Source organism: Poromitra crassiceps, assembly GCF_964638095.1.
Source record: "Poromitra crassiceps genome assembly, chromosome: 17".
In the NCBI taxonomy this organism is placed as follows: Eukaryota; Metazoa; Chordata; class Actinopteri; order Beryciformes; family Melamphaidae; genus Poromitra; species Poromitra crassiceps.
Genome location: NC_139635.1, coordinates 1,342,133 through 1,368,583, shown reverse-complemented (window position 1 = coordinate 1,368,583; position 26,451 = coordinate 1,342,133). Strand labels below are relative to the sequence as shown.

The window sequence follows — 26,451 nt, the reverse complement described above, 5'->3', positions numbered from 1 at the left end:
AAATATGGCGGCACACCACAAATAGATTTTGACTGCCACATATTCATTTCAACTAGTTGAATGGAAACTCCTGCTTTAGGGATTATAGGTATTGTCTTGCCTGAACATCATTCCAATCAAAGTTAGGAAATTCCCCTTTTGTTATTTTAATTTTGTTTATACCTACAAAGCAAATGTTATTTTGTACTTGAGTTCTCCCCTGGAAGTGATTTTGGTATCACTTCCAGGTGGCTCTGAACATGTTGCCGCCCAGAAATGTCCCGATTGAGCCAAACAATGTGGAAGCACGAAAATACAGGCAGGGGGCAGCGTCTCTCCAAATAAACTCACTCATAGGCCAGAAGTGATGATTTAGAAGGAAAACCTTTGTATGAGTGTATATCATGTTTTTTAATGAAATAGTTGCATAGTATACCTTTAATCTTTGTCCTCATTCATTGAATTTGACGATTAAAGATTTATTCTGAAGGCTAAATTCCTAAACCAAAGCTCTTGTTTTCTTGTTATCTAGAGCTCATCAAGGATGGATAACGCATACAGGCACAGTTTGCAGTAGTAATCGGAGGGAACGGATTTCAGGGGGCTCTGTATTGTTCCATACCTTTTCATACTTGTGTAAATTCAAACTTGATAAGTTTGGAATTTAAACACGATTTCAAACGGGCTTCCGTCTGAAATCGTGTTTAAATTCCAAATTTATCAAGACGTATAAATTACTAAGCTCATTGCCAATAACATTTCCTGACCTGAAGGGGAAACCGTATGAAGCAAACCCGCAGCACGTTTCATCCTACTTCAGATTTATTCAACTACAACATAAATACTAAATAAGTCAACATGGATCACAGACCGCTGGATCACAAACAGTTTTTCATCACAGAGAAAAAGCAATCGAGAGCCAAAGTCACACCCTCTTCCGGGTTAGGCATACGAACCAAGGGATTTCATCCACCATTTATTTTTATAAATTAAATTTAAAACGGTGAATAAAGTTTGAAAGGTTTGGTCCGAGTGAAATGTTATATGGTCTCTCATGATTCTAAATATACAGGGCTCCAGACTAACCTTTTACACTAGGTGCACCTTACTTTTTAATTTAGATGCACCAGCACATAATTTAGGTGCACACACATTTTTCACCACGCCTTTTGGCACCGCAATAATACATTTTAAGCATTACCTTCTTTGTCATGTTGTATACATATTGGCAAATTATTAAATGATACGCTCAAAGATTTTCATGTCAATAAACGTCTGTTAAAGTCACTATCACCAACTGAGTTAACACAGTGAGGATTGAGCCTATGGCCCACTGATGGAAGCCTTTGCATTTTAAGTATTGCAGCATTTATGAACTAGGTGTCTGTGATGTGATTATCACCTTACGTTATGCTCCTCAGTTGAAAAAGTTAGGAGCACATTTAAGGACACAATGATTAATCTACCGTTCTCATGATGCACTATGAATTTCTTACCAGAATGACTCAATGCAGCTCATTGGCTATAGTCATTGAATTATCACTAACCATTTATTTAGTCATCTGTAGTTTGCCTAACATGTCATGGTGGTCATGATTGTAAACGTTCACGTTACTGTGTGATTAGTGACATATCCCACAGTGTGCTGTGAAATGATAGTCTCACTGTGCACTGCAGACAGTGAAAAACCGTAGCAGATAGCTGCTCTTAGATGGTCTAACCTTAACAGACAGCAGTCATATTGTCAACAACACATTTTAGCGATCTTGAATTACAGGTTGGGTAACGTTAGTAATCCCAGAATTTGCTTGATCTTTAGCTAGCATCCCGCTAGCGATGCTAACATTAGACGCTAAGATGTCATTGTCATGCCAGCCAACCTAACGTTAGTCAGAACTCGTCTACTGAAGCCTTTCTATGTGAGAGATGTAGATTGACAGCGCCGCACGCTGTGGCACGAGTAGGGTGAGAGAGATAAAGAGAGAGAGAGAAAGATGCTACAAGACGCTACAAATTCCAAGGTGCACCAGTGCGTGTTATGAAAATATGTATAGGCACTGGCAGATTTTAAGGTGGGAAAATGCATGTAAACACGCACTCTGGAGCCCTGATATATTGGAGCCCTGACTATTTTTGGAGGCATTATACAAAATGTCGATGGAAAGCTAAATGGTGGACGAAATCCCTTGGTTCGTATGCCTAACCCGGAAGAGGGCGTGGCTTTGGCTCTCTATGGGGGCAGAGAGGAGTCAGAAGTCCAGCCACTCGCTCATGTAGATGCAGTTAGATGGAGAGATTTCTCCTCCTTCGTGACAGTCATCAAATACCTGAGGAGAGAAGATGACAGTCAGCAAACACCTGAGGAGAGGAGAAGATTACCGTATTTCCACTAATTTTGACCCAGGCCTTTATGTAGCTCAGCTGCAGAGGGTAGCAGGCCTCTACTGGAAGCAGGCTTACCGGTATATTTATTTCTAATCCCCTCTGTTTGATAAGTATACATTATTTGCTCATATTTAAAAAACGATAAAAAAAAAAAAACGATTAAAAACGATTTTCAGACGGCAGCCCGTCTTTTATTGTCACACAACACACTACAACACATGCATGCGGCCACTACACACACTCATGCTGATGGTGGCCGGTGAAATATGTCCTCTGCATTTGACCCATCCAGGCTTGTCCTTTCCTCCAGGGGGCAGGCCAGGAGCAGTGGTCGCTTTCTCGTACAGCGCCCGGGGACCAACTTCGGATGTTGTCGTCACTGGTCAGATGACGATGACGATCTGATCTTCTGCATGTTTTTAGTGGGGGGGGGTTATATACGGAGGAACCCCCCTGGGGGAGCACGGGGAGAACATGCAAACTCCACACAGACAGAAAGGCCCTTACGACGAGATACCCCACCTGGGCAGTAGGCACTGAAGATATGGGGGGGAACACAACCACAGCGCCCAGTGTCCCAGGCGAGAATCGAACTCAGGACCTTCTGACTGTGAGGTGACAGCTCTACCACTGAGCCACCGTGCCCCGTTTTAGTACCAAGCCTCCCTTGTTTTCTGATCTGCTTCTGTTTGGGTTTAGGTAGCGGTTTTGTTTTTTTGTTACTGCAATGCATCTCACTACCATAATAAGGCGGAGGGTTCCGTGCAGTGTACAATTGCTCAAGTTGAGCACGCGAGTGCGCAAGGCTAGAAATGAGCGTGCAATATTTCTAGTTAGGATAATTACTGTAATTTAAGACTACTGCATGAGCCGTGCTCTCCCATCAGCTAACAGTAGTTCACTCTTCGGTTTCTCCCAGTACCTGATAGGCTTGGGCGGATTTTCGCTAATATGGAATATCGCAACATTTCCTGAATATGTAGACTATGCCATAAACATGGCTCTCCACTACATTCTCGCGCACCTGGACACTGCAGGAACCTACGACAGCCATCCTTTGATGCGGATGTCTCGCCAAAAGGCTCATTAGTCCAATCAGAGTCCATTATTTTCACCAGTTTCCCTTTCCTCTGCTTGTACAGTACAGAAGGGTAGGTGGGCACATTTACAAATTGGGGGAGCCAACAAATTTTTCCCAGCAGATATCTTAGTTACAACTAGATTGAGCTACCGAGGGGCAGTTTTGTGTTTATGTGTGGTGTTTATTCAGTTTTGGGAACTCACGATCATTAACTCAAGTTAGCTTGCTAGGTCAGCACAGCACTTCAAGGGGAGAGGTGACCACACCCATTTAGGAGAGCGAAAGAGTACCATTTCATACTATTGGCGGAGCCTGGATTGAGCTATCTATAGTCCATCATCTATGCTGTAATGCATTATGACATTAACTGGCTGTTTGCATAAGGTCACTGTCGTGTACCGAGGCGTACCGGACAGAGGCCGCAGGGCACCTTCACCAGGCCTGTGGGGGCGACGATGGCGTTGACGGCTCGGTACAGCTTGACCTGTCCATCAACGCTGCCCACCGTGCCCTCCTTGGCCGCCATGATGCTCCTCTCCACCTTCCCGTCCCAGATCAGCGTGTTGAGGATGGTCTCGATGTCCTCCATGGAGAGGTCCACCTGAACGCACAGGAGAGTTAGGACTTGACGTTCTTTAGCTCTGTGGACGTTCAAAGCTGATTTCTACTTCCTCCATAATCATAGCCTGGTAAACTAGCCGGTCACGTGAACTCACATTTAATTTCGTTCTACCAGACCGTCTGGTCTCAAGCTTTCACGCAGTGTTTGCAGTGGGCGGAAGTTGGGCGGGTGTACTTGCCTTGACAGACAACTCCTTCAGCCAATCAGCGTTGGATCCAGTCAAACACAAATCCACTCGGGAGAACGGCAAAAACATCTTTTCAGCCAAGAAACTCCACTGTTGCATACTCCTGTACTTGTTTAATTGTTGTTATTGAGTCTATTTCTGCAATAACTGCACTTTATGGCAGTTTAAACTCGACGAACGTTGACGTTAATCCTCGAGGTGGACAAGAACGGAGGCAGCCATTATTGTTGTTCCTGATTGGCCGGTTATGATGTCAACTACGAGGCGCGACGCTGATTGGCTCGTAAGTCCTCCCAGGGCTTGAGGCCAGACGGTCTGGTAGAACGAAATGAAATGTGAGTTCACGTGACTGGCTGGTTTAACAGGCTACCATAATCGATCCTAGCCTGCTAAAACCACGCTGATCGTGATCACATGACCTCATTCTGTTTCGCTCGATGTATCAATCTGGACATGCACACATCAATTTCCTGATATTACAATGTAACCGAGCCAATCAGGAACTGCGTCGTAGTCGAGGATGTAACCGAAGCAACGAGCGGTAACTTAAGGTTAACGTTCGTAGAGTAAACAGCCATAAGTGCAGTTATTGCAGAAATAGACTCAATAACAACAAACAAGAACAAGAGTATGGATCAGCGGAAAAGACGTCTTGCCGTTCTTCTGAGTGGATTTGGTGACGCTGATTGGCTGAAGGAGTTGTCTGTCAAAGCAAGTAGTCGCTCCCACTGAAATCACTGTGGGCAGCTGGAAGTCCTCCTGACTGATACATAGAGCCAAACAGGATATGAGGTCATCTGATCAGGATGGTTTTACCAGGCTAGATAAATCTTGTTTTGAGTTCCTTGTGAGCTGCTACACTACCCACAAGCTTTAGAGAGTTCCCACCAATCAGAGACATCGTTGTTACCATAGAAACGTTACCTGCATATTTTACTATCAGACATCAAAATCAAAATAATTCAAAATTAGAGGTGTAACAGTTCACATGCCAGAGAAATTGCCTTGATCTTTTAAAGCGAATTTTATTATTTTCATATGGTACTCCGAAAACCCCCCAAAAATCAACAGTTTTAGTTTTCCAGTATATCGTTGTAGAAGACAAACTGTTCAGTAGTGAAAGATTAGTTTGGTTTGCAATGCGTATTGAACCTAAAGCATCATACCTAAACGGTTCGGTATGAATACGTGCATACGTGTACACCCCTATTAGAAATCAGTAATCATCAGATCAGGGGTTCCCAAACTTTTCAGACCACTATGTAGCGAACAGGGTCACAAATTAGCAGGGTTTCGGGGCAAAATGCCAGCAAAAAATATATGATTGGCCCTTGGAATTTGGATAACCTGGACCTTAAATGCCCCCATAAAATAAAGCAGTCTTATGTACCCCTTGAGCTGTTTTGCCAAAGTACCCCCTCACTCATGTGTGTCGATAATTTGTTCTATTAAAATCATATTAAACTTTGTGTTGGGTTTGTTTGTCTGTGTGTGTGTGTGTGTGGCGTTACCTTGCTGATGCCCAGCTCACAGATGTATTTCCAGACTTCGTGTGACGTGGCGAAGGAGCTGTTTCTCTGGACCATGGGGCTCTGCTTACTGTCCCGCGCCGCGTCAGCCTGTGGGCACACAACAACACTGTTTAAAGAAATAGTTCACCCAAAAATTAAAGTGGGTTAGGGTTGTTTTGGAGGAGCTGCTGGAGGCTCCAGTTTTCAGCCTCCACAAGCTGTCAGTTGACAGACATCAGCCAGTGTGAGGTCATACTGCATCCAGCCAGCGGGGGCAGCAGAGCCTCTAGCCTCCTCTCGGTCTGGACTCACCTTGCTCTGCAGGAACTTGAAGCACTGCTGGTTGAGAACTTCCACAAACTCAGACTCGAAGTCCTGGTCGCTGTACCAGGCCCCGCCCGTCACCGAGCGGTCGGGCTGCAGGTTGTACAGCATGTACACCTTCTTCTTCGACGCCTGGAGACACGAGATGCCACAGTTAGTCTGCTGCTCAGGCTACATCCACACCAATACACTTTTTAAATGAAATTTAAAAAAGTGTTTCAGAAATAAATCACCGACCATACTAACATGCCTGAAAACGCATATCGCATGACCATTCAGGTACAGTGGTCCATAAAAATAAAATAAAAAACAATACAAAAGAATCTGCCACCATGCAAAAAATAAAAAATAACTAGAACGACCGCACCGCGGATTTATGCCTCCGCCATTAGTTCATTCTTGAGTCCAAATCGCCATTTGAGGCAATTTGGAAGAAATTCCGTCAAGGCACTCCTGAGATGTTGCGTTACAGAGCTTGGAAATTGGGTGTGTGAGGTCACAGTGACCTTGAACTTTGACCTTTAACCATCAAAATCTAATCAGTTCATCCTTGAGTCCAAGTCGATGTTTGAGGCAAATTTGATGAAACTCCATCAAGGCATTCCTGAGATATAGCGTTAACAAGCTTGAAAATGGTGTTCAAGAGGTCACAGTGACCTTGGCCTTTGACCTCTGACCACCAAAATCGATTCAGTTCATCCTTAAGTCCAAGTCGATGTTTGAGGCAAATTTGGTGACATTCCGTCAAGGCGTTCCTCAGACATCGCATTAACGAACATCGGACGGACGGACGGACATACGTACGGACAACCCGGATCCATAATGCCTCCGGCCTGGCTATCGCCGGCGGAGGCATAAAAATGCACTGCAGGTCCGAAAGGTTGGCCTGTTAACTCATTCACCGCCAAAGACGTCTTTGACGTGTTATCAGAAATAGCCATCCACGCCAAAGACGTGTTTGACGTGTTTTTGTTTTTATTAGTACAGCGCGTAGTTCAAAGACTTCCCCAGCCTGTGACATGTTTTCAGGTCCCTGGCATCTAAGACAAGCCGACAACACGTGAACAAACACATACCGCAGCTGTTGTTTTGAAATTGAGCAGGAGGAAAAACAGAAAACGGATAAACGCTTCTTTGTGCAGAGAGGAGAAACGCCATTGAAACGCCCCTCGGCGCGCTGCACGAGCTGGTCGCCTTCCTGTGTGCCAGCCGGGAGAAAACGGGAGAAAGTAATCCAGAGATGTGTTTGATCATCGGAGGAATGAGGAAATGATCGATCAGTTTGACGGGTAATCCAGAGGGCGGTGAGGACGTGTTGAATAGCCGAGGGGAAAACGGGAACGATCAAACAGCAGGGAGTATAGGACAGGGAGACATGGACGAGGACGGGTGGACCAGAACAAAACAAAATAAACACACGAACAGCTAACAAGGCAGAAGCGGCAGTCACAGCAGCAGACGCCAGCAGTACTCAGACCCGGAAACAACGTAACGAAGATAAAAGGGGGATCGTGTGTGTGTGTCTGTCTGTCTGTCTGTCTGTCTGTCTGTCCGTGTGTGTGTGTGTGTGTCTGTCTGTCTGTCTGTCTGTCTGTCTGTCTGCACACTCACTCACACTGAGTAAACTGTATTGTTGAATGTAAAAAAAAGCACTTGTATATGCATGTACCGTAAATTCCGGACTATAAGGCGCACCGGTGTATAAGCCGCACCTTCAAAGTTGACTATTTTTTTCTTATATAAGCCGCACCGGACTATAAGCCGCGGGTGTTTTAATGGTATTTTTTGTTTTTTTTTACAGTGCACAGTGTGCGGTGTGGTGAAAAGAGGGCAAGAGAGGAAATTAAAACAGAAGTGGATTTATAGTTAGAAAGAGTGCTAAAGAAGAGAGAATTCCGTTTTTTATTTTTTTATTTTAGTTACTCACAGTACTATTGACCAGTCCAACTCAAAAGATATTCGGCAGTTTCACTTTGAGCTCTTGTTCCGCCGCTGTCCATCAATGGTTATGACGAGTCTCGCTGGGTACAGTACGCCAAAGCGATATCCATTGACTTTAACCTTTTCGATGATGCTGTTGTATGTTGCGCGTTTCTGTTGCACCAACGCGGAGAGGTCCTGCCGGACGAAAAAGCGCGTACCCTCCCAGGTGAGGGGCTTCTTCCCCGCAGCCTGGAGGATGAGTTGACGGTCGGGCCAGCGGAGTAGGCAGATGAAGATGGCCCTCGGTGGCAGGCCGGGGTCTGGACGTGGCCGAGGCGCCCGGTGTGCCCTGTCCACCTCTGGTGGTTTCTCGCCTTCCTTCAGGTCCAGGATGTAACACAGGATTTTGCCACGAAAGCGTCCATGTCACCAATCTCAGCTCCCTCTTTTACATTGATCAGGCGAATGTTATTTCTTTTACTCCTGCTGATTAAGTCATCAACCTGCGTGTGCAGGGTTTCGATTTGTTTTTGCATTTTATCCACTTTCGGACTCACTGTGTTGTTTTTGTCCTCCAGTGCGCTGATGCGCTTTTCCGCATTAGAAACTCTGTTCACGGTTGCCTTATTTGCTTTAGTGAGTGAGTGGATGGACTTCTGCACGTTTTCAAACTTGTTTTCAAGCTGCTCAAACCTCTGAGCGATGTCGGACTTAATCGATAGTGTTTCACGGAGTAAAAGTTTAGCCCAAGCCGTGTATCTCCAGCCTCCAGCAGGTGAGTCATTTCCTCATTCATGGCGGTGATTGCTTCGTCTTTTTCTTTCTGCTTACCTGTGTTGTGTTGTGTTATGTTATGTTATGTTATGTTGTTAAAAGAGGGCAAGAGAGGAAATTAAAACAGAAGTGGATTTATAGTTAGAAAGAGTGCTAAAAAAGAGAGATTTTTTTTTTTTTTTTTGAAAAAATCCATAGATAAGCCGCACCGTTATATAAGCCGCAGGGGCCAAAAAAGGCCAAAAAACGGGAAAAAAGCCGCGGCTTATAGTCCGGAATTTACGGTACATGTATATATATATATATTTCTTTTTTTGTTTTTTTGTTTTTTTGTCATTTGTGTCATAACGAATAATATTTACATGTCTGATGTCAATACAGTTCAAAATAAAAGAATTGAGAGCGAGTTCTGCCTGAGATTGTGTGCTTTACAAAAATCGCCTTTTCTCCTGTTTTTCTTCTTAGAGAGACCTTTTGGGTGAAAACAGGGTGTATATAAATGGCTATAAGTAGAGTACAGAACATGCTAAAAGCTCACTTTTTTTTTCCTGGTGAACCCAGAGACGTACATCTTCATTTTGAGGTATTGCAAATCACTTTGGTGCTAATAGATAATTTATTGTGGGTCTTGAAAGATGACCAACAATTATGAAAATCTTTGGCCTGTGCTAAATATTGGCAGTCCTAAACTGGCCATGAATGAGTTAACACACACGCGTGGTCATCAAACGGCGATGGCCCGGTGACCTGAACAGATGTGCGAGTTGTAGCGAGCTTGAGAAAAGTTGCTTGAGAGTTTCTTCAGAAGAGGTGAAGAGATCAAAGTAGAGCTGACCTAACGACTAGGGATGGGCATTTCTAGCAAAAACACTATTCGAAATTCGCTGGCCAAATTCGAATTTAATTCGAAATTCGAAAATATATATATATTTTTTTTTGTGAGTGAAATGTTGCATTGTCTCCCCTGATTCTAAGTCTACGGCTTTATTAATTAATATAAAAAGCTTCTGCTGTGGATTTTTAGCTCAAACAAGCATTGCACCACTGAAGTAAAGAACATGTTACATGACATTGACATTTTCGAAAATAAAAAACAGTTTTGACAATCATGAGTGGTTAATTATTTAGTAGGCTCAGGTCTGAGTGCCAAAGCGGTGCCAAAGTCACCCCCTCTCCCTCTTCATGGGATTTCATCCGCCATTCATTTTTCCATAAACCTTGCTTAACTCATTCACCGCCAATGACGTCTTTGACGTGTTATCAGCAATGGCCTTCCCCGCCAAGGACGTGTTTGACGTGTTTTTGTTTTTATTGGTGCAGCGCCTGCAGCAAACACTTGCCCAGCCTGTGACACAGACACAGGTCCCTGCCTTCAAAGGGTAGCCGACAGCACGCGATCAAACACATACCGCAGCTGTTGTTTTGAAATTGAGCAAGAGGAAAAGCAGAGAACGGGTAACGCTTCCTTGTGCAGACAGGAGAAACGCCATTGAAACGCCCTCGGCGCGCTGCACGAGCTGGAGTCGCCTTCCTCTGTGCCAGCCAGGAGAAAACGGGAGAAAGTAATCAAGAGATGTGTTTGATCATCGGAGGAATGAGGAAATGATCGATCAGTTTGCGAGGGCGGTGAGGACGTGTTGAATAGCCGAGGGGAAAACGGGAACGATCAAATAGCAGAGTTGATATGACAGGGAGACATGGACGAGGACGGGTGTGTACCAGAACAAATCAAAAATAAACACAGGAACAGCTAGGCAGCAGCGGGCAGAAGGCACTCACAGCAGCCCGCTGTCCTTCTCAAGAGCTCTTCAGTTGGTTCATGAAATCGCTGGGCTGCGTGCCCTCCAGTGTTGCTCCTGGCCAATCCCAGCGCCACAGGGCGTGGTTATTGCTTATCCTATGTTGGGTTAGAAATCTAAAAGGGGGATCGTGTGTGTGTGTGTGTGTGTGTGTGTGTGTGTGTGTGTGTGTGTGTGTGTGTGTGTGTGTGTGTGTGTGTGTGTGTGTGTCTGTCTGTCTGTCTGTCTGTCTGTCTGTCTGTCGGTGTGTCTGTCTGTCTGTCTGTCTGTCTGTCTGTCTGTCTGTCTGTCTGCACACTCACACCGAGTAAACTGTATTGTTGAATGTAAAAAAAAGCACTTCATGTGTGTATATATATATATATATATATATTTTTTTTTTGTCATTTGTGTCCTAACGAATAATATTTACATGTCTGATGTCAATACAGTTCAAAATAAAAGAATTGAGAGTGAGTTATGCCTGAGATTGTGCCCTTTTACAAAAATGCTTTTTTCTCCCTTTTCTCTTCCCAGACAGGCTTTTTTGGTGAACATGGGGTGTATAAAAAGGGTTATAAGTAGAGTACAGAACATGCTAAAAGCTAACTTTCTTTTTGGGGGTGAAAGTAGAGACTTAGATCTTCATTTCGAGGTATTGGACATCACTGTAGTCCTAGTACAGAATTTACTGTGGGTCTTGAAAGATGACCAAACATTATGGAAATACTTGGCCTGTGCCAAAAATGCCAGTCAGATATTGGCAGTGAATGAGTTAAAATGCTTATAAAAATTGTTTTACTTGCTCAAACCAAGCGATTTGACTATACTTAGAATCAGGGGGAGACAATGCAACATTTCACTCAAATTTTTTTTTTTTTTTTTTTTTTTTTCCGAATTTCGAATTTCAATAATAAAAGTCGACCTTGATAATAACAACGATTATTCGAAAATTCGAAATTCGATGCCCATCCCTACTAACGACGGCATGGAAGGTGCGACAAAATAAATAAATAAATAAATAAATGGCATACGACACTTGCAAATGACGGTGGGCTGAAAAGTATGTTTGACATAACATCTCTGCATTTTGGAAGTCAAAGTCAAGGCTGAATATCATGAGATAACTATTCTATCTATTTCCATCATCATCATATCTCTCGCATCTCTCCTCGATGGGACCATCTTAATTGTCTTGTTGCAGACAGTCCAGGGCTCCACTACACACAGTGATATTGGTGAGTTGCAATGTCTTTATATGCAAGGAAAATACGCACTGTGTTAAATATCAAACGTATGAACGTACACCCCCCCCCCCTCCCCTCCCCCCAGTCCGCAGCAATATTGTCAGTATTAAACTGGTCTGCGGTACAAAAAAGGTTGGCAACCCCTGCCCTAAAGTGATGTCTACATTGAATAATAATTTGTGCCTGGTGGTTTTTCCAAAAAAGTTAAACTATCTCCTTCTGCCTCAATAAAAGTTCCAAAGCAACCAATCAAGGTTATCTAGAACATAACTAGCCAATCACAACATACAAGCAAGGGCTTTAACTGCTGAATACTGGACAGGGATTGTCACAAATCATGCTCGTTGAAAATGACTTTTTCAGTGAGCTCAGAGAAACTTTGCGCTTTCAGCAGACGATTGTGAAAACAGCCTTCTAGCTCTGCACAGACATCATTTTTGACTTTAGGGGGCTTTAAATGAAGCATGAACTCACAGCGACAGACTTGACGGCCTTGATCAGCTTCTTGCTCTCCAGGTTCTTCAGGATCTTGTTGATCTCTGTCAGAGGGAGGTTGCTCTTGAAGCGGATGTCTCTACTCCAGATTCCTGCAGCAAGAAAACAACAACCATCAACAAACACACCACAACCATCATAGGGAGAATTGGGATGCGCAATGATTTTCGAATCGTAATTTTATTAATGAAATCGAATTATGTGGCAATCATCTGGTCTTAAAAAGTATATTTTCCATTGTTTTTACCGGCACCTGTCTCTTTAACACATTGAGTGCCACAGCGCTTCAGTAAAATTGTCTGGAGCCTGTGCCAGGTTCACTTCCATTCAGTTGAAAACAGCTATAGAATTTTTTCTATTAGGGGTATATTGACAGGACTGGACTCAAATGAAACATTGGACACTCCTGCTTCTCTCAAAGAAGAAATTTTGTTTCTAGACAGTTCCATTATGAAATGACAGCCTCTGCAGGAAGAGCACTTTCAAGGGTTTTCTGCTGTTTTTTTTTACTTTCCGAGATAAACACACTTTTATGTAAACAAAGGTCACAGAATGAATTCTGCTTCAAGTGTGATAAAATGCTATACCTAAATGAAAGGTTGGAATGTCTACTTTACCTTGGGGGAAAAAGTATGTAAAAAGAATGTTTCATTGATTTTTTACAAATATTTGAACACCGCTTAGTCCAACTTCAAGACGCTGCTTTTTATGGCATCAAGGTGTATGTTGCAGGCCATCTCTCCATAAAGAAACATGATATCAACTTTTTTTTTTTTGATGATGAAAGTACACTTCCTAAGCTTTCATTTGGTGTGTAACAATCAAATATTCCACCACAACATTTCATGCAGTGTATTCTTTTCTTCAAAAAAACCTTCAAAGTAGTTTCCAAATAAAACACATTTTTATGCATATTATTTTCATAATAGCCCACAGAATGAATTCTGCTTGATAAAATGCTATTCCTAAATGAAAGGTTGGAATGTCTACTTTACCTTGGGGGAAAAAGTATGTAAAAAGAATGTTTCATTTATTTTTTACAAATATTTGAACACCGCTTAGTCCAACTTCAAGACGCTGCTTTTTATGGCATCAAGGTGTATGTTGCAGGCCATCTCTCCATAAAGAAACATGATATCAACTTTTTTTTTTTTGATGATGAAAGTACACTTCCTAAGCTTTCATTTGGTGTGTAACAATCAAATATTCCACCACAACATTTCATGCAGTGTATTCTTTTCTTCAAAAAAACCTTCAAAGTAGTTTCCAAATAAAACACATTTTTATGCATAGTATTTTCATAATAGCCCACAGAATAAATTCTGCTTAGAGTTGAACAAAATGCAATACCTCAAACGAAAGGTTGGAAACTCAACTCAAGTCAATAACAACAAGTATGTGAAAAGAATCTTCCATTTATTTTCTACAAATATTTGATTCCAGCTTTTTTTTTTTTTTTTTTTTTCAAAAGAACCAACACATTTTATGAAAAAAAGGCATACACATGACTGATGCTATTACTGTGTTACAACTGCTACTATTCTTGTTACAGTAATGACACTGCTATTGGACGGCTTGACAACAGTCAGACAGCAGGCAGTTTGTGTTTGGAGGTAACGTTACTGTAGTCTTGAAGGACTGAATCCCGCTACAGCTTTCTCTCCAGTGTCTCTACTTTTCAACTGTCAAAGCAAATAAACATACTAAAGCTTGATGGACTGCCCACACACTCGTTGACACTAACTAAACTAAACTAAACACTGCATCACTGGCTGAAGCGGGGGTGGGGGGGGGGGGGTCGGGGAAAGTATCACTGTGAGTGATACTCAAAGTAGCACGGGTAGAGGCAGAGAGGTACGTGGTCACAGCCAGGGCAAACGTACTTGGTCTCTTTTCGGAGTCCCTTGGCTGCGCAGTGCGCACATTTTCGATAGATTGTTTTTGTTTTGGTGGCTGGGTCTGCCACTGGCAGTGGCACATGCCCCGCGAAGTCCACATCCAGCCTCGCTGAAGCGGACCTTTTGCGTGGGTGGACTGGTGTTCTTCCTGGAAGAGGAGGTTGGGGAGGGGCCGGAGGAGGAGGGGGATCTGCGGTCCAGGACTTGAGCACAGACAGGATGAAGTCTTTTAGGGTTCTGCAGCTGGTCGTTGGGTTGCGTGCCCTGTACACAATGAACGCATTGCTCATTGCGATCTGCATCAGGTACATGACAAACTTTGAGCTCCATTTTGCAGTCTTCCTGATGAAGGGGTAATAGGAGATCTTCTGGTCCAGGCGATCCACACCACTCATGTACTGGTTGTACTCCACCACGCATGCTGGCTTCCTCTGGGGGACTCTCTCACTGTTTCCTTTTTGTCTCACCGCCACAGTTGTCATCTCATCCTGGTGGAACGTCGAAATCATCCGGACGATGCATTTGTCTCGCCATGCCAGGACCATCACTGTGTCATTGTGACGAGCGCGGTGTTCACCTACTGCCAGGTCAGACGTGGTTACCTCGCGGATGGACGGCGGTTCTCCCCTGTTGACACGGAGTGTGCCAGCTGAGTGGATCTGGAGGCCGAGGAGAAGACGACACATTGACTCGCTGTTGTAGAAGTTGTCCATCCACAAGCGATATCCAAAACCTTCAAGGCCGGCAATCAGGAAGCGCACGGTGTCCTGCAGGGTACTGTGAGTTCCACAGTATGGCTTCATGGCGTAGCAGTAACCATTGGCTGAATCACACAGAATGTAGCTCTTGATTCCGTACTTGGTGGGTTTGGCAGGATTGTATACACGGAAACGTAAACGTCCTCGAAAGTGCAGCATCCCTTCATCCACCGAGATGTTTTGTGACGGCTGGTACAGCTCCTTGAATTTGGAGAGGAGCAGATCAAGGACAAGACGAACCTTGTGGAGCCGGTCGCTGCCATCGACCTCCCGATTGTCGCTGAAGTGGAGAAACCGCCAAATGAGCTGGAACCTGTTGCGTGGCATTGTGCTCCCGAAGTATGGTGTTTCAAGCGCCAGATCAACAGACCAATACTCGGCTTCTTGACGATGCCAGTAAGGAAAAGCAATCCCAGAAACCGCTTCAGCTCCACCAGGGTCAGCGGTTGCCAGGCGTTTACCCTGGAGTATGGCAGACGCAGCTCCTCTATGACAGCAATACACTGTTCCGCGTACTTGTTGGTCTGATCAACAATCAGCAACATGAGCTCGTCACAGAGGAACAGTTCCACAAAGTCGACAGGCTTGTCGGACTGCAGTGATGCTGCCGCACTGGGACCTGGCACTGCGGTGAATGGCAGCGTTTTGGGGCTCCAGTCAGCCATATCCCGCCAGCTCGGAGGATCCAGGGAGGGACGAGACTTGCCCGCTGAAAACAATGAAATAAAAGGTTTTTCTTCAGACAATTGTGATATGTAAACAAGCTGTCTTTTTGACAAAATCCAATAATCTTCTCACCTCTTTTGCTTGAAGATGCCGGCAGATGCTGCTCTTCTTCCTCCTCCTCCTCCTCCTCCTCCTCCTCCTCCTCCTCCTCCTCCGACTCTTCTGTATAGTAAAAGTGAGTTTATAAAAATATATTGACATTTCTTGAAGGAAAAAAAGTTTGTTTTCAATATCAGATGAATAATTGTAATTCTAAAATGGCCTTCATCTCACCATCACTGGAGCTCAAGCGCGCACGACGTGTGACGCTGGGGGGACGTGTGACGTCGTCGTCTTCTTCCTCCGAGCTGTGCTCCAACTCTGAAATTGAATATTTTACATGGTATTATTAGTATGCTAACTAATTGCAGGATCGTTATTCTTACCAAGCTTTGTGTTGACGAAAATAAATTGATGAATAATAAAAGGTGTGTGGGTGTGTTTATTTTATTTTTTACATTTCTACCTCCTATTTTTCTCCTGCTTCTTTTTATTATTAGACATTACATTACGGCATTTGGCAGACGCTTTTATTCAAATCGACTTACAATATCAGAACTTACAATATCACATTTTTGTCAACAATCGAGAAGTCATCTATGCATACAATCGTCTGGCATTTACAGCTTTAGTAGTAATAGTTTCCTGTAAAGGATCAATAAAGTAGGCTATCTATAGCCTATATGTAGGTTCTAACCTCTGGAAGCCGCCTCGTCCAAGAATGTTCGCCTCTTAGGTCCAGGGCCAGGGGGCTGCCATTCCTCATCTCTGGCGTCATCAGGAGATGATGAAGCCGTCTCCTCGGGCTCATCCGTGTCTGTTTCAGGGAGATCTCTCTCCCGAACAGCACGGCTGAGAGCCTGTTGCAGTGTGAGCTGCCCAGGCCCTGGGAGCGGCCCACCACGCTTACGCCTGGCCTTGGGCATGGCAGCTAAACTAACTAACGCTAGTCTAACTGTACACTAACGCTAATCTAAGACTAACGCTAGTCTAACGCTAGTCTAACACTAACGCTAGTCTAACAAAACAGACACACAAGACAGACAGACAGAGACACACAGACAATTTTTTTTTGTTTTTTTGTTTTTTTTTACACAGATGCTATCTACCCTGACCTAACTAACGCTAAATGCTAACTGCTCAATCTAACACAGGCACACTCGCTAGCACACTCAGACACACCCGACACAACCCACCCACGCACACACTCACCTCACACCAAGCACTCGAATCCACTCACTACACAATCTCACAAACTAATCTAAAATCGCTATGCTACTAAATTCTACTAAATGGTACTAAATGCTATAAATCTATTCTCTTCTTCTGCTACGGATACTGCTAATGCTACTGCTACTGACCAACCTACTCTACAAAGAGGCTCTGAGCGTCGCAAGGTTTTAACGTGGCTGCACTGCGCAGCTGCGATGTGATTTTTAAGGTGGCGCCGTGTGATCCCTTGAAGGGATTCATGCTCACTGGCTGGGTACGACCTTAAACAGAAGAATTATGGAATAATATGAATTATGATTTTAGGACGTCCACAGACGTCCTTGGCACTGAATGTGTTAAGAGCATGCAGCGCGGCAAAGCAACTTGTATCAAGTTAAGTACAAGTGGCATTGTTGTACCTGCTGCGGACCCGCTTGCGCATGTGCAGAACGGCTCGATCAGCCTGTCGGGTAGTGACAGTAGTACTCAGCTAGAAACAACACTCAGCTGCAAGGAAAGGGTTTCAAGCTTTCAAGATTACTGCATGAAGAAAAGCCGATATTCTGTCTACTAGGCGTGAACCGTCCGAGGCGAAGCCGAGGATGGTTGCCTCCGCGAAGTCCCTTAAAAAGTGATAATGTACACCTCGAAGTGCATTAACCCGCTTATACCATGGTCACTTGCCAACAAAACAATAAGACCAGTCATTTATATTTCCATGTGTAATAAATAAAGCAATCTAAATGGCTAAATGGCTGTTATTCATCCATGAAATAAAATAGTCCCTCCCACCTCCACGAACCTCCGTTTTAAACCCGACTCAAACGCTAACTTTATCACAGGAATGCGGGTTTAACGATGTTTTGCGTTCTACATTAAATGAAGACATTACCGTTTGGCCGCTTGCTTTATTTTGTATGATAGATACGTATTGGCCAAGTATATTAACATTTAAGAGCGAAGAGTTTCAGGAAGTGACGAGAATGGATTCAAGTGAAATGCAGAGAGGTTGTCTCTCTCTCTCTCTCTCTCTCAAAGGCCCGGCTCGCGCCGGGCTCGCGCCGGGCTCAGAGGGAAATCTCCTCTCTCACCGAGAAGAGCCTGGTGACGCGAGGTTAGAAATCTCTGAAACGAAAATCAAAATTGTAAATAAGAGTTATTTTTGATAAACTGAGCACACAGGGCTGATTTAAATAGTTACTTTGACCGACTAAATTTTTTTCTCAACTTCCAAAATTGTCATATTAACCCTTAACGGGGGTATATAGCTCAAACAGCTCTCTTGATACCACTGTTGAAACTATGGCGCATTGATATGAATGGTGAACAGACCATTTGGCTGAATGACTTTACCAACTGTACATTATCACTTTTTAATGGACACCCTGCAGCCAATCAGAATCGAGTATTCACCCAGTCCATGGTATAATCTAAGATACACACCTAGACAAACACTGTGAGATACGCCGGAAATAGAATTCACAGACGTCCCTCTGCAGCTTAGGGATAGCCGCATTACCTTGCTGAGATCTCAACTTCCGTGTGGAAACGCACGCTTAACCCAAGTTTGGCTGTTAGCAGTTAATTTTGAATATCTATTACTATGGTAATGACGGAGCAGGGGTAATCTGCTGTGTGTGGGGCTGTTCACACATAACGTTTGCATTTTTGCATGGAAAAAGCACTACCTGTAGCACTTTTTGTGAGGAGAGGGACAATTAGGTGACGTTACCTCAGATCTCCGGTGGTTGGATGGCATTGGTTAGCGCTTCGTCCGAGCAGACTTGTGAAACAAGCGAAGAAGGCTCATTTCCAATAGGCCTACATGTCCGGTATAATCCATTCTGCTTTATGATCACTGTTACAGTAACGTAAATCCATGGATTATAAGGTCCAGTCGGTGTTCTGCCAAAATGTGAAAACTGACCAGTGACCATAATGTTAGCTGCAGCTAAATAGTGATCGCCATGAAGCAATAAAGTGATTCGTTCTCCACATTTCTTGTGGCTAACGTTATGGGACGACGACAGTGTAGTCAGTAAACTAGTGTTTTCAATGAGTTTTATCGGGGGTGCGTTGTGGAGAAGCGTGCATCTGTCTCGTGTCGTTAACGGGAGCGCATCTCCACCAGTCAATTTTCATGATGAGCTGGGAAACTTCCTGTTAAAACTTTCGAAATAATATTACTTAAACAAGTAAATAGCTTATTGATGCACGTTGGATGAGAAAAAGGTATTTCAACGAACAAAGCAGCAAACCTTGTATCAAAATACTTGTGATGTTAAGATTACGAGTGAAACTGTGGTTGTAAAGCATTACTCAAAATTAATATTAATGCCAATGTTACAATAAGAGTTTTATTTTGAAAGCCCTAAAGCAGATGACATACTTTTACATTCTGGCTGACTTGACGCCCGTGCAGTTATGCCTGTCTGAAACACAGCCATGCTGCCTGATCCACATGATGATGCGTGCGTACCATTTTTAAAGGGGTGGGCGAACAGCGGAAACATTACTGGAGTACTGATGTTATGAACGAGTACTCGAGTACCCGAGTACCCCCGCCCATCCCTAATGACTATAGTTCCACTAATAGTCATACTGTACATACTCGTCCCATTTTAGCAGCCAACACATTTTTTAACTTGAGCACAAAATTAAGTTATTTGTCAAAAAATATATGTCGAACCATGTGGCTAATCAACATTGTCAGGACATGACTCAGAAAAATATGAAGTATCTTAAACATCACAAAATGTACTGCAGCCTGCAGTACATTTTGTGATTTGATTTATTTTGGTTTTTATGGTTGAAGTCGGAAGTTTACATACACTTAGGTTGAAGTCAGTTAGGACACAAGTCATTTTTCCAACAATTGCCAGATTACTTATAATTCGCTATATCACAACTATCAATGATGTCAATTAGCTTAACAGAAACTTCTACAGCCATGACATCATTTTCTGGAATTTACCAAGCTGTTTAAAAGCACAGTCGAATTAGTGTATGCAAACTTCTGACCGACTGCAATTGTGATATAATGAATTATAAGTGAAATAATCTGTAATCACTTGTTGGAAAAATTACTTATGTCATGCACAAAGTAGATGTCCTAACTGACTTACCAAACTATAGTTTATTAGCGTAAAATCTGTGGAGTAGTTAAAAATGTAGTTTTAATGACTTCCTTAAGTGTATGTAAACTTCTGACTTCAACTGTATCTTAAGGACACAGGTGAGTCTGGACCCTGGTCCTGAGAGTAACCCGGTAGAACCCGGTGCAGAGAGGAACTCGGTCCTGAGAGGAACCTGGTCCAGAGAGGAACCCTGTAGAACACGGTCCAGAAAGGAACCTGTATCAGACGGTACCTTTGTTCCCTGCGTCCTCGATGACCTGGTACACCAGCTTCTCCTGGTTGTCCGATCCTTTCATCTTACTGAGAGAGACAGGAGAACCAATCACACACAGAACAGCATATACCTGATCGCTTGTGATCTACCCCAGGCTTTAAACAGACTTTCTGAGCCAGGTACGCACAGCAATAACAACCATGGCTGAAAGCGGCTCCACAGGGAAGTTCATTCCAAAAAGGGGAGTGGCTTCAGGAATGTGGAAGTGGTTTGGTTACAAAAGAGCATGTACAAAAACCACGGTCATATTTGAATATTTGAATGCAAACTGCTAACTTGCAGAATGCTTGAATCAGCATTTTGTCAGGTCAAGAATATTGTTATCGCAGAAATAGCCTGAAATATCCTGTTATTATTTCAAAAGAGAACAAAAGATAACGGGGGGGGGAACGGGATCGTTTTTTCCCCCGTTGTTATTTTTTGTATCACGTGTTGACTTGGTTCGAGCCTTAGAACTCGTTATATTTCGATTTATCGAAATGTCTATGGAGAAAATGGACACGGAACTTACTTCCGGGGCAAATTACGTCACGAAAAGTCACGTGCCTGTTGAGCTCTATATTAAACACCGTGACATAATGATGTACAGTAGGCCGTCAAGGGGTCAGTATTAAACACCGTGATGTAACCATGATGTAGGCCGTCAAGGGGTCAGTATTAAACACCGTGATGTAACCATGATGTAGGCCGTCAAAGGGTTAATATTATACGGACCGGCTCTTTAAAGTGCTCACCTGGCCGTCTGAGCATCCTTCATACGGTACAGAAGACCTGAGCTGTTCCTCAACAGGTCCAACTGGCCCTGCAGCACGCACACACACACACACACACACACACACACACTTATTAACACGTTCACTGCCAATGACGAGTTGAGTCGTCAAAAAAAATCCAACGGTTGACTGCCAATGACGAGTTGAGTCGTCAAAAAAAAAAAAAAAAAAAATTGACGGTGGGACGTGGATCAACGCCCCCCACGTCTCCTATAAAATTATTGGAGCCACCGAACGTGTACAACCCATTCCACCGACCCACTAAGTGGCGACAGTGCCCTCCAAACTAGAAAAAGCAGAGCCAAAACTGCAGGGGAACGCGCGATGAAACCATTCTCATACTGTAGAATGGATTGGCGAAAACGCTTTCGCTTTTGCGCTGATTGCTGGCGGTAAGGGATTGCAAATTTGCATAATAGATTACGGGTGGAACACACTTTGAAACACGCAGCATAAATAAGACCAGAATCGCAAAAGCTTCATCAAAGCTCTCAACCGAAACCGCAAGAAACGAGCGAGCCCATCCAGACTTGCCCAGCGGCCGCCAGCAGACAGGCACAGCAGCAGCAGCAACAGAAACGAGCTTGTGACACGCCCGCTGCAGCCAAGAAGACACACACGGAGGGAGGAGTTTGAAGGAGAGGGGTGTTTCCTGCTGTTATGGAGGAAATTACTGTTCAAAACTATTGTTTAGATGTCTGACGTCTTACTGATGCCAAAAATGAATGGTTAAAGTGACTGTTCTATCGAATTTCACAAAAAGCCATTTATCTCAGAATACATTTTCAGACGCTGAAACCATGCTGTATTCAACTGCTAATGCTTACATAACTACTAACTCTACAAACAAATTTTTTTAGACAGAGAAAGCACACATTCTATTAGTTCTTTTGAGATATTGTGTGTTCACAAAATCCCAACAGAAAAGAATCCTCTGCTCTTGAAAGATGAGCCAGAATCCTCAAAAAAAAACCTTGGCAGAAGCTAACTACAGTATTGAAAAACGGCTGGCAGTGAATGTGTTAATATAATGTGTATATATAATATAAGAAGAATATTAGCCGATATATCGATATCTGAATTTTTTGCTCCCCAATATTGATATCACCGGGCTCTAGTATTGTTTACCACTGTATTGGTCCTTTCGGGTCCTTTCCTTGATACAAAGTCTGCTAATAAAGTGCCTGACAAAAAATAAACCTTAAAATACATTTATAGAGTAGAGAATAGTGTTAACTTGTCACAATACCAAAATTATGAGTTCGATACCGATACCTGCCTAAGTATCTTGGTACCGATACTGAAACGATAGCATGGCAAAAACCAGGAAAAATGTGCTCAGTAATCTACTGTGCAGCCAGTGTCGTGCTGAGATGGCTTCAGAGTTCCCTGTTGCGTGGGCGGTTTTTCCAGCCCCCCACCGACCAACCCCAATGTCACTCGCCCCTGTGTCCCGACGTACGAGACACCGTGCGGGCGTCCTGGGGGAGCCCCCAAGAGGCCAGAGCCCCTTCCTGCAGGGCTATCAGGCTGCCCTCCCAGCAGACCTCCGGGGACCTATACGGAGCTCCGTATGGTCATGGATTATGCCCTGTGTATGGTGGAATGCATGGCGCTGAACGCCGGGAAGGTCATGGCCTTCTCGGTCGTCACCCACCACCATCTCTGGCTGAACCTCACTCAGCTCACTGAGTCTGAGAAGAGGAGGCTGCTGAACGAGCCCGTCTCCCCGCCTGGCCTCTTCGGGCCGTCGGTGGAGAAAATGGCCCAGCAGCTGGAGAGACAGCGGCAAGACCCGCCGGCCGTGAGATCCCTCATGTTACAGCCTTTGCCCCGCGTCTATAACAGCCCGGGTCTACGGCGTGTGAGCATCGCTCCGCTTACTCTTTTCCCCCCGCCCCGACATCGGGTCACGCCCCGCCGATCTCCCCGCCGATTGCCTATGGCCCTGGTACGAGTACCGCGCCATCGTGCTACGCGAGACCGTCGTTATCCAGCAGGATTCCTGCTTGCATGCGGCTCTGCACCCCCACCCCGTGGTTGCTTCGCACCCTACGGAGGGGCTATGCGCTGCAGTTCGCCGGACCCCCACCCGCCTTCGACGGGATGGCGGGGCGGTTAGCCTGGTTAAAAACATCCTGAGTGATCACATGACCTCACATTGTTTTTCACTCTACGTATCATTCTGGACCTCCACCTGCCTGAGACATTTCCTGAAATGTCAATGTAACCGGCCAATCAGGGACTGCGTGGGACTCACCAGTGACAGCAGCTTGTTGATGGCAAGCGCCCTCTGCTGGGCCTCCAGTTGCGGCATGTCGTTCTGGATCACCTGGTCTGTGATGCCATGAGGAAACTGCTGACACAGCTCCTTTATCCTGGAGAGAGACAGACAGACAGAGAGAGGGAGACAGAGGGAGGGAGAAAATTCAAATTCGTTTTTCATTGGCTTTATTATAAGTTTTAATTAATTTTTAATTCAGAAAAATAAAATAAAATTAAACTGATGGGTTTTTCTCTCTCCGTCTAGGTGAAATGCTATGTCTCTCCTGATTCTAAACATAGTTGAATCGCTTGGTTTGACCAAGTAAAACTATTTTTATAAGAATTTTACTAAATGTAGATCGATGGAAAAATGAATGGCGGATGAAATCCCTTGGTTTGTATGCTGAATGAAGAAGAGGGCGTGACTTTGGCGCTGCTATGTGATATGATGATGCGGGCTATTAAAAAGAACGGGACATAATGTCTGTAATTAAATCTCTACACACAGAACTTTTAAACTGGTTATGAAATACTGGCAAATGAGACCTCAGCGAGGGGATTGGATATTTCCTTATATGCCTGCGTAACGCTCAGGACCAGAGCGAGCTGTACGTGCAGCGAAGGAGAGCAGCCAGGCAGTGAAGCCGTTTCCCCGGCTAGTCCCTAGGAAACCGGCGGCTGCCTGCGGCCTAGTCCAGTCGGTCTTTTTGCTCTCTCAAACAATTGAAAACGTCCGTATTGTTGGCTGATCAAGGAGATCGATTTTTGACCAGCTCAGTGGCCTTGTGGTCTGAGTGTCCGCCCTGAGACTGGGAGGCCGGCCGAGTCATACCAAAGACTATAAAAATGGGACCCATTTCAGTGAGTGTATCAATCCTTTTTGGGTCTGTGTTTTCAATATAAAACTTGGTGAAATGATTTCTGTGAGTGTATTAGTACGTTTTGAAAAGTTTCAGCACATTTTAACAAATCGTGATAATACTGATAACCGTGATCATTTTGGTCACTCTAATCATGATATGAAATGTTCATATCGTTCCATCTCTACGTCGCATATGCAGCTCAGCCGCTATGCGGCCTCGCCTCATTTTTCTGTGGTGTTTTATGGCAGTTGGCATCCTTTATGTTGCATTACCGCCTCCTTCTGGACTTATCCATCAATCAACTGTTTCCCTAAATTCCGTCCATTCAGATCCAGCCTCTCTTATAAGATGATTTATGACATCACTGATGTCACAATGTCTATGTATGACATCACTGATGATGTTGGAGCATCATCAATGCACAATTGCTCAAGTGACATCACTGATGACATCATCAGTGATTTATGACATCACTGATGACATAATCAGTGGGACAAAAATTGAAACAGAGAGAACAGAGATTTGCCCACATGCTCCCTTTTATAATAATATATAGGATTGAGGTGTCAGAAAAATGTTGGTATTTGTTTTTTGTTGTTGTTTTTATCCATACCGCCCATCCCAGCCCAACATGAAGTTAAATTGTATTGAAAGACAGTGCTAATTTGTAGGTTATTAATTAGCCTCAACAACACCAGACTCATCAGTCATTCTTCCTTCTTCATCTCGGATGCGGGGCCAGTGGCGCCGGAACGAGTTTGCAATTAGGGGGACATTTTTTTTTTTTTGTCAATTTTTTTTTTTTTTTTTTTTTTTTTCAAATTTTTTTTTTTTTCAATGTTTTTTTGCCGGCTCCCGTCAGGGCGCCGGCAAGAAAAAATTATGTTTTTTTGAACGTCTGGATGATTTTTAGCCATATTTAGAGGAATATCTAATTTTAAATTAACATTAGGATTATACTGTAGTGATGTAATTATTCAGTATTTTCTCCTTTTCTCACTCACTTGGTGACCTGCTCTCCCTTTAGGTCATTTTACAATTACACTACAACAGACAGCAACACAGGCAGAAACACTGAACTTATTATTATTATTATCACTTCGAAACACAGTGCAAAACTTGTCATCTCAACACAAAAATAAAATAACAATAACCGTATACGATTATAGCAGCAGCCAATGACAGTGAGTGCAAACAGAGTCCAGGTCTGTCTGTCTCTCAGGTGTAATAATCCCACAATGATCACAGCTTTAACAAGTGTCACAGGCTGTGTAAACATTGTAAAGTGGGCTCTCTGTAATTTGATCCCTGGGTCTGTCTGTCTCAGGTGTAATAATCCCACAACGATCATGGCTTTAACAAGCATCACAGGCTGTGTAAACAGTGTAAAGTGGGCTCTAAGCGTCAGGGGCAGTTGCCCCCTCAGATTAAAAAAAAAAAAAAAAAAAAAAAAAATTTTTAGGGGGACCAAATTTTAAGGGGGACAAAATGTCCCCATGTCCCCCTTGTTCCGGCGCCAGTGTGCGGGGCCCCTATATCCACTATTATTCAACGGCCAGTGCCAAAGTTTTTAGCTCAGACACAGCCTTCTTTGGCTATGTAATTTTGGGTTTCAACTGCTCCACAGCGCCGGATGTATCGGTTCAGTGCTCAATGGTTGTGAGGGTGTACTGCAGTTTACAATTTTGAGCATCGGCTCCGACATGAATGATGTCTCGGTATTGGAGGCTACTACGAGTACCTTGGCCCCGTTGGGTTGAATAACAACATTGTTGTACAGTTTTATTGTGATTGATAACGTGTATATCGCGTGAAGCCATTTGAGCAGACCTCCTAGTGGAGGGGCCGCGCATCCGAGACGAAGAAGGAAGAATGAGTCTCGCGTTGAGGATAGTTATGCTGAATCGAATCTGCAATGAGATCCTATGTAGCCAGTCTTGTTGCACACTGCGCGTGTCTTCGCTCATGTCACGAGCAGAGCAAGGCAGCGTCAGAATGTGAGTGGACCTCTGCGTGAAGTGTCTCTCTCCATATGACATAACGTAACCTAAAGCTAACGTGATTTCACTGACCTGTTTTCAACCTCCACGGCGTCTGGAGACTCCTTCTTCACCTTTAAATCTGCCATCACACCTCTGTTCACTTACTGGCTCTCTACTGGGTCGCTTTCTACTGGGGTTCCTTTCTACTGGGCTCTGTT

At 43.9% G+C, this 26,451-nt stretch overlaps 1 protein-coding gene across 1 annotated transcript; it reads right to left on the bottom strand.

The window, feature by feature from the left end:
• Nucleotides 1-855: 855 nt before the first annotated feature.
• Nucleotides 856-26,451, bottom strand: LOC310791752 (DNA-directed RNA polymerase III subunit RPC6-like). The gene is made up of 9 exons (XM_083653411.1): nt 26,324-26,451; nt 23,384-23,501; nt 21,085-21,152; nt 20,309-20,376; nt 12,286-12,398; nt 6,078-6,221; nt 5,766-5,873; nt 3,855-4,046; nt 856-2,306 (listed from the first exon to the last, which is right to left on the bottom strand). Exons 1-9 carry the CDS (start codon nt 26,377-26,379, stop codon nt 2,229-2,231), a joined length of 945 nt encoding a protein of 314 aa, XP_083509537.1. The 5' UTR covers nt 26,380-26,451; the 3' UTR covers nt 856-2,228.

What these genes read in the sequence shown, in the direction of transcription:
- LOC310791752 (XM_083653411.1), bottom strand. Translation starts at nt 26,379, where the DNA reads ATGGCAGATTTAAAGGTGAAGAAGGAGTCTCCAGACGCCGTGGAGGTT. An exon ending in CGAGGACGCAGGGAACAAAG is followed by an intron (nt 12,399 to 20,308) that starts GTACCGTCTGAT and finishes TTCTTGCTGCAG; the next exon opens with GAATCTGGAGTAGAGACATC. An exon ending in GTGAGCTGGGCATCAGCAAG is followed by an intron (nt 4,047 to 5,765) that starts GTAACGCCACAC and finishes CTGTGCGTTCAG; the next exon opens with GTGGACCTCTCCATGGAGGA.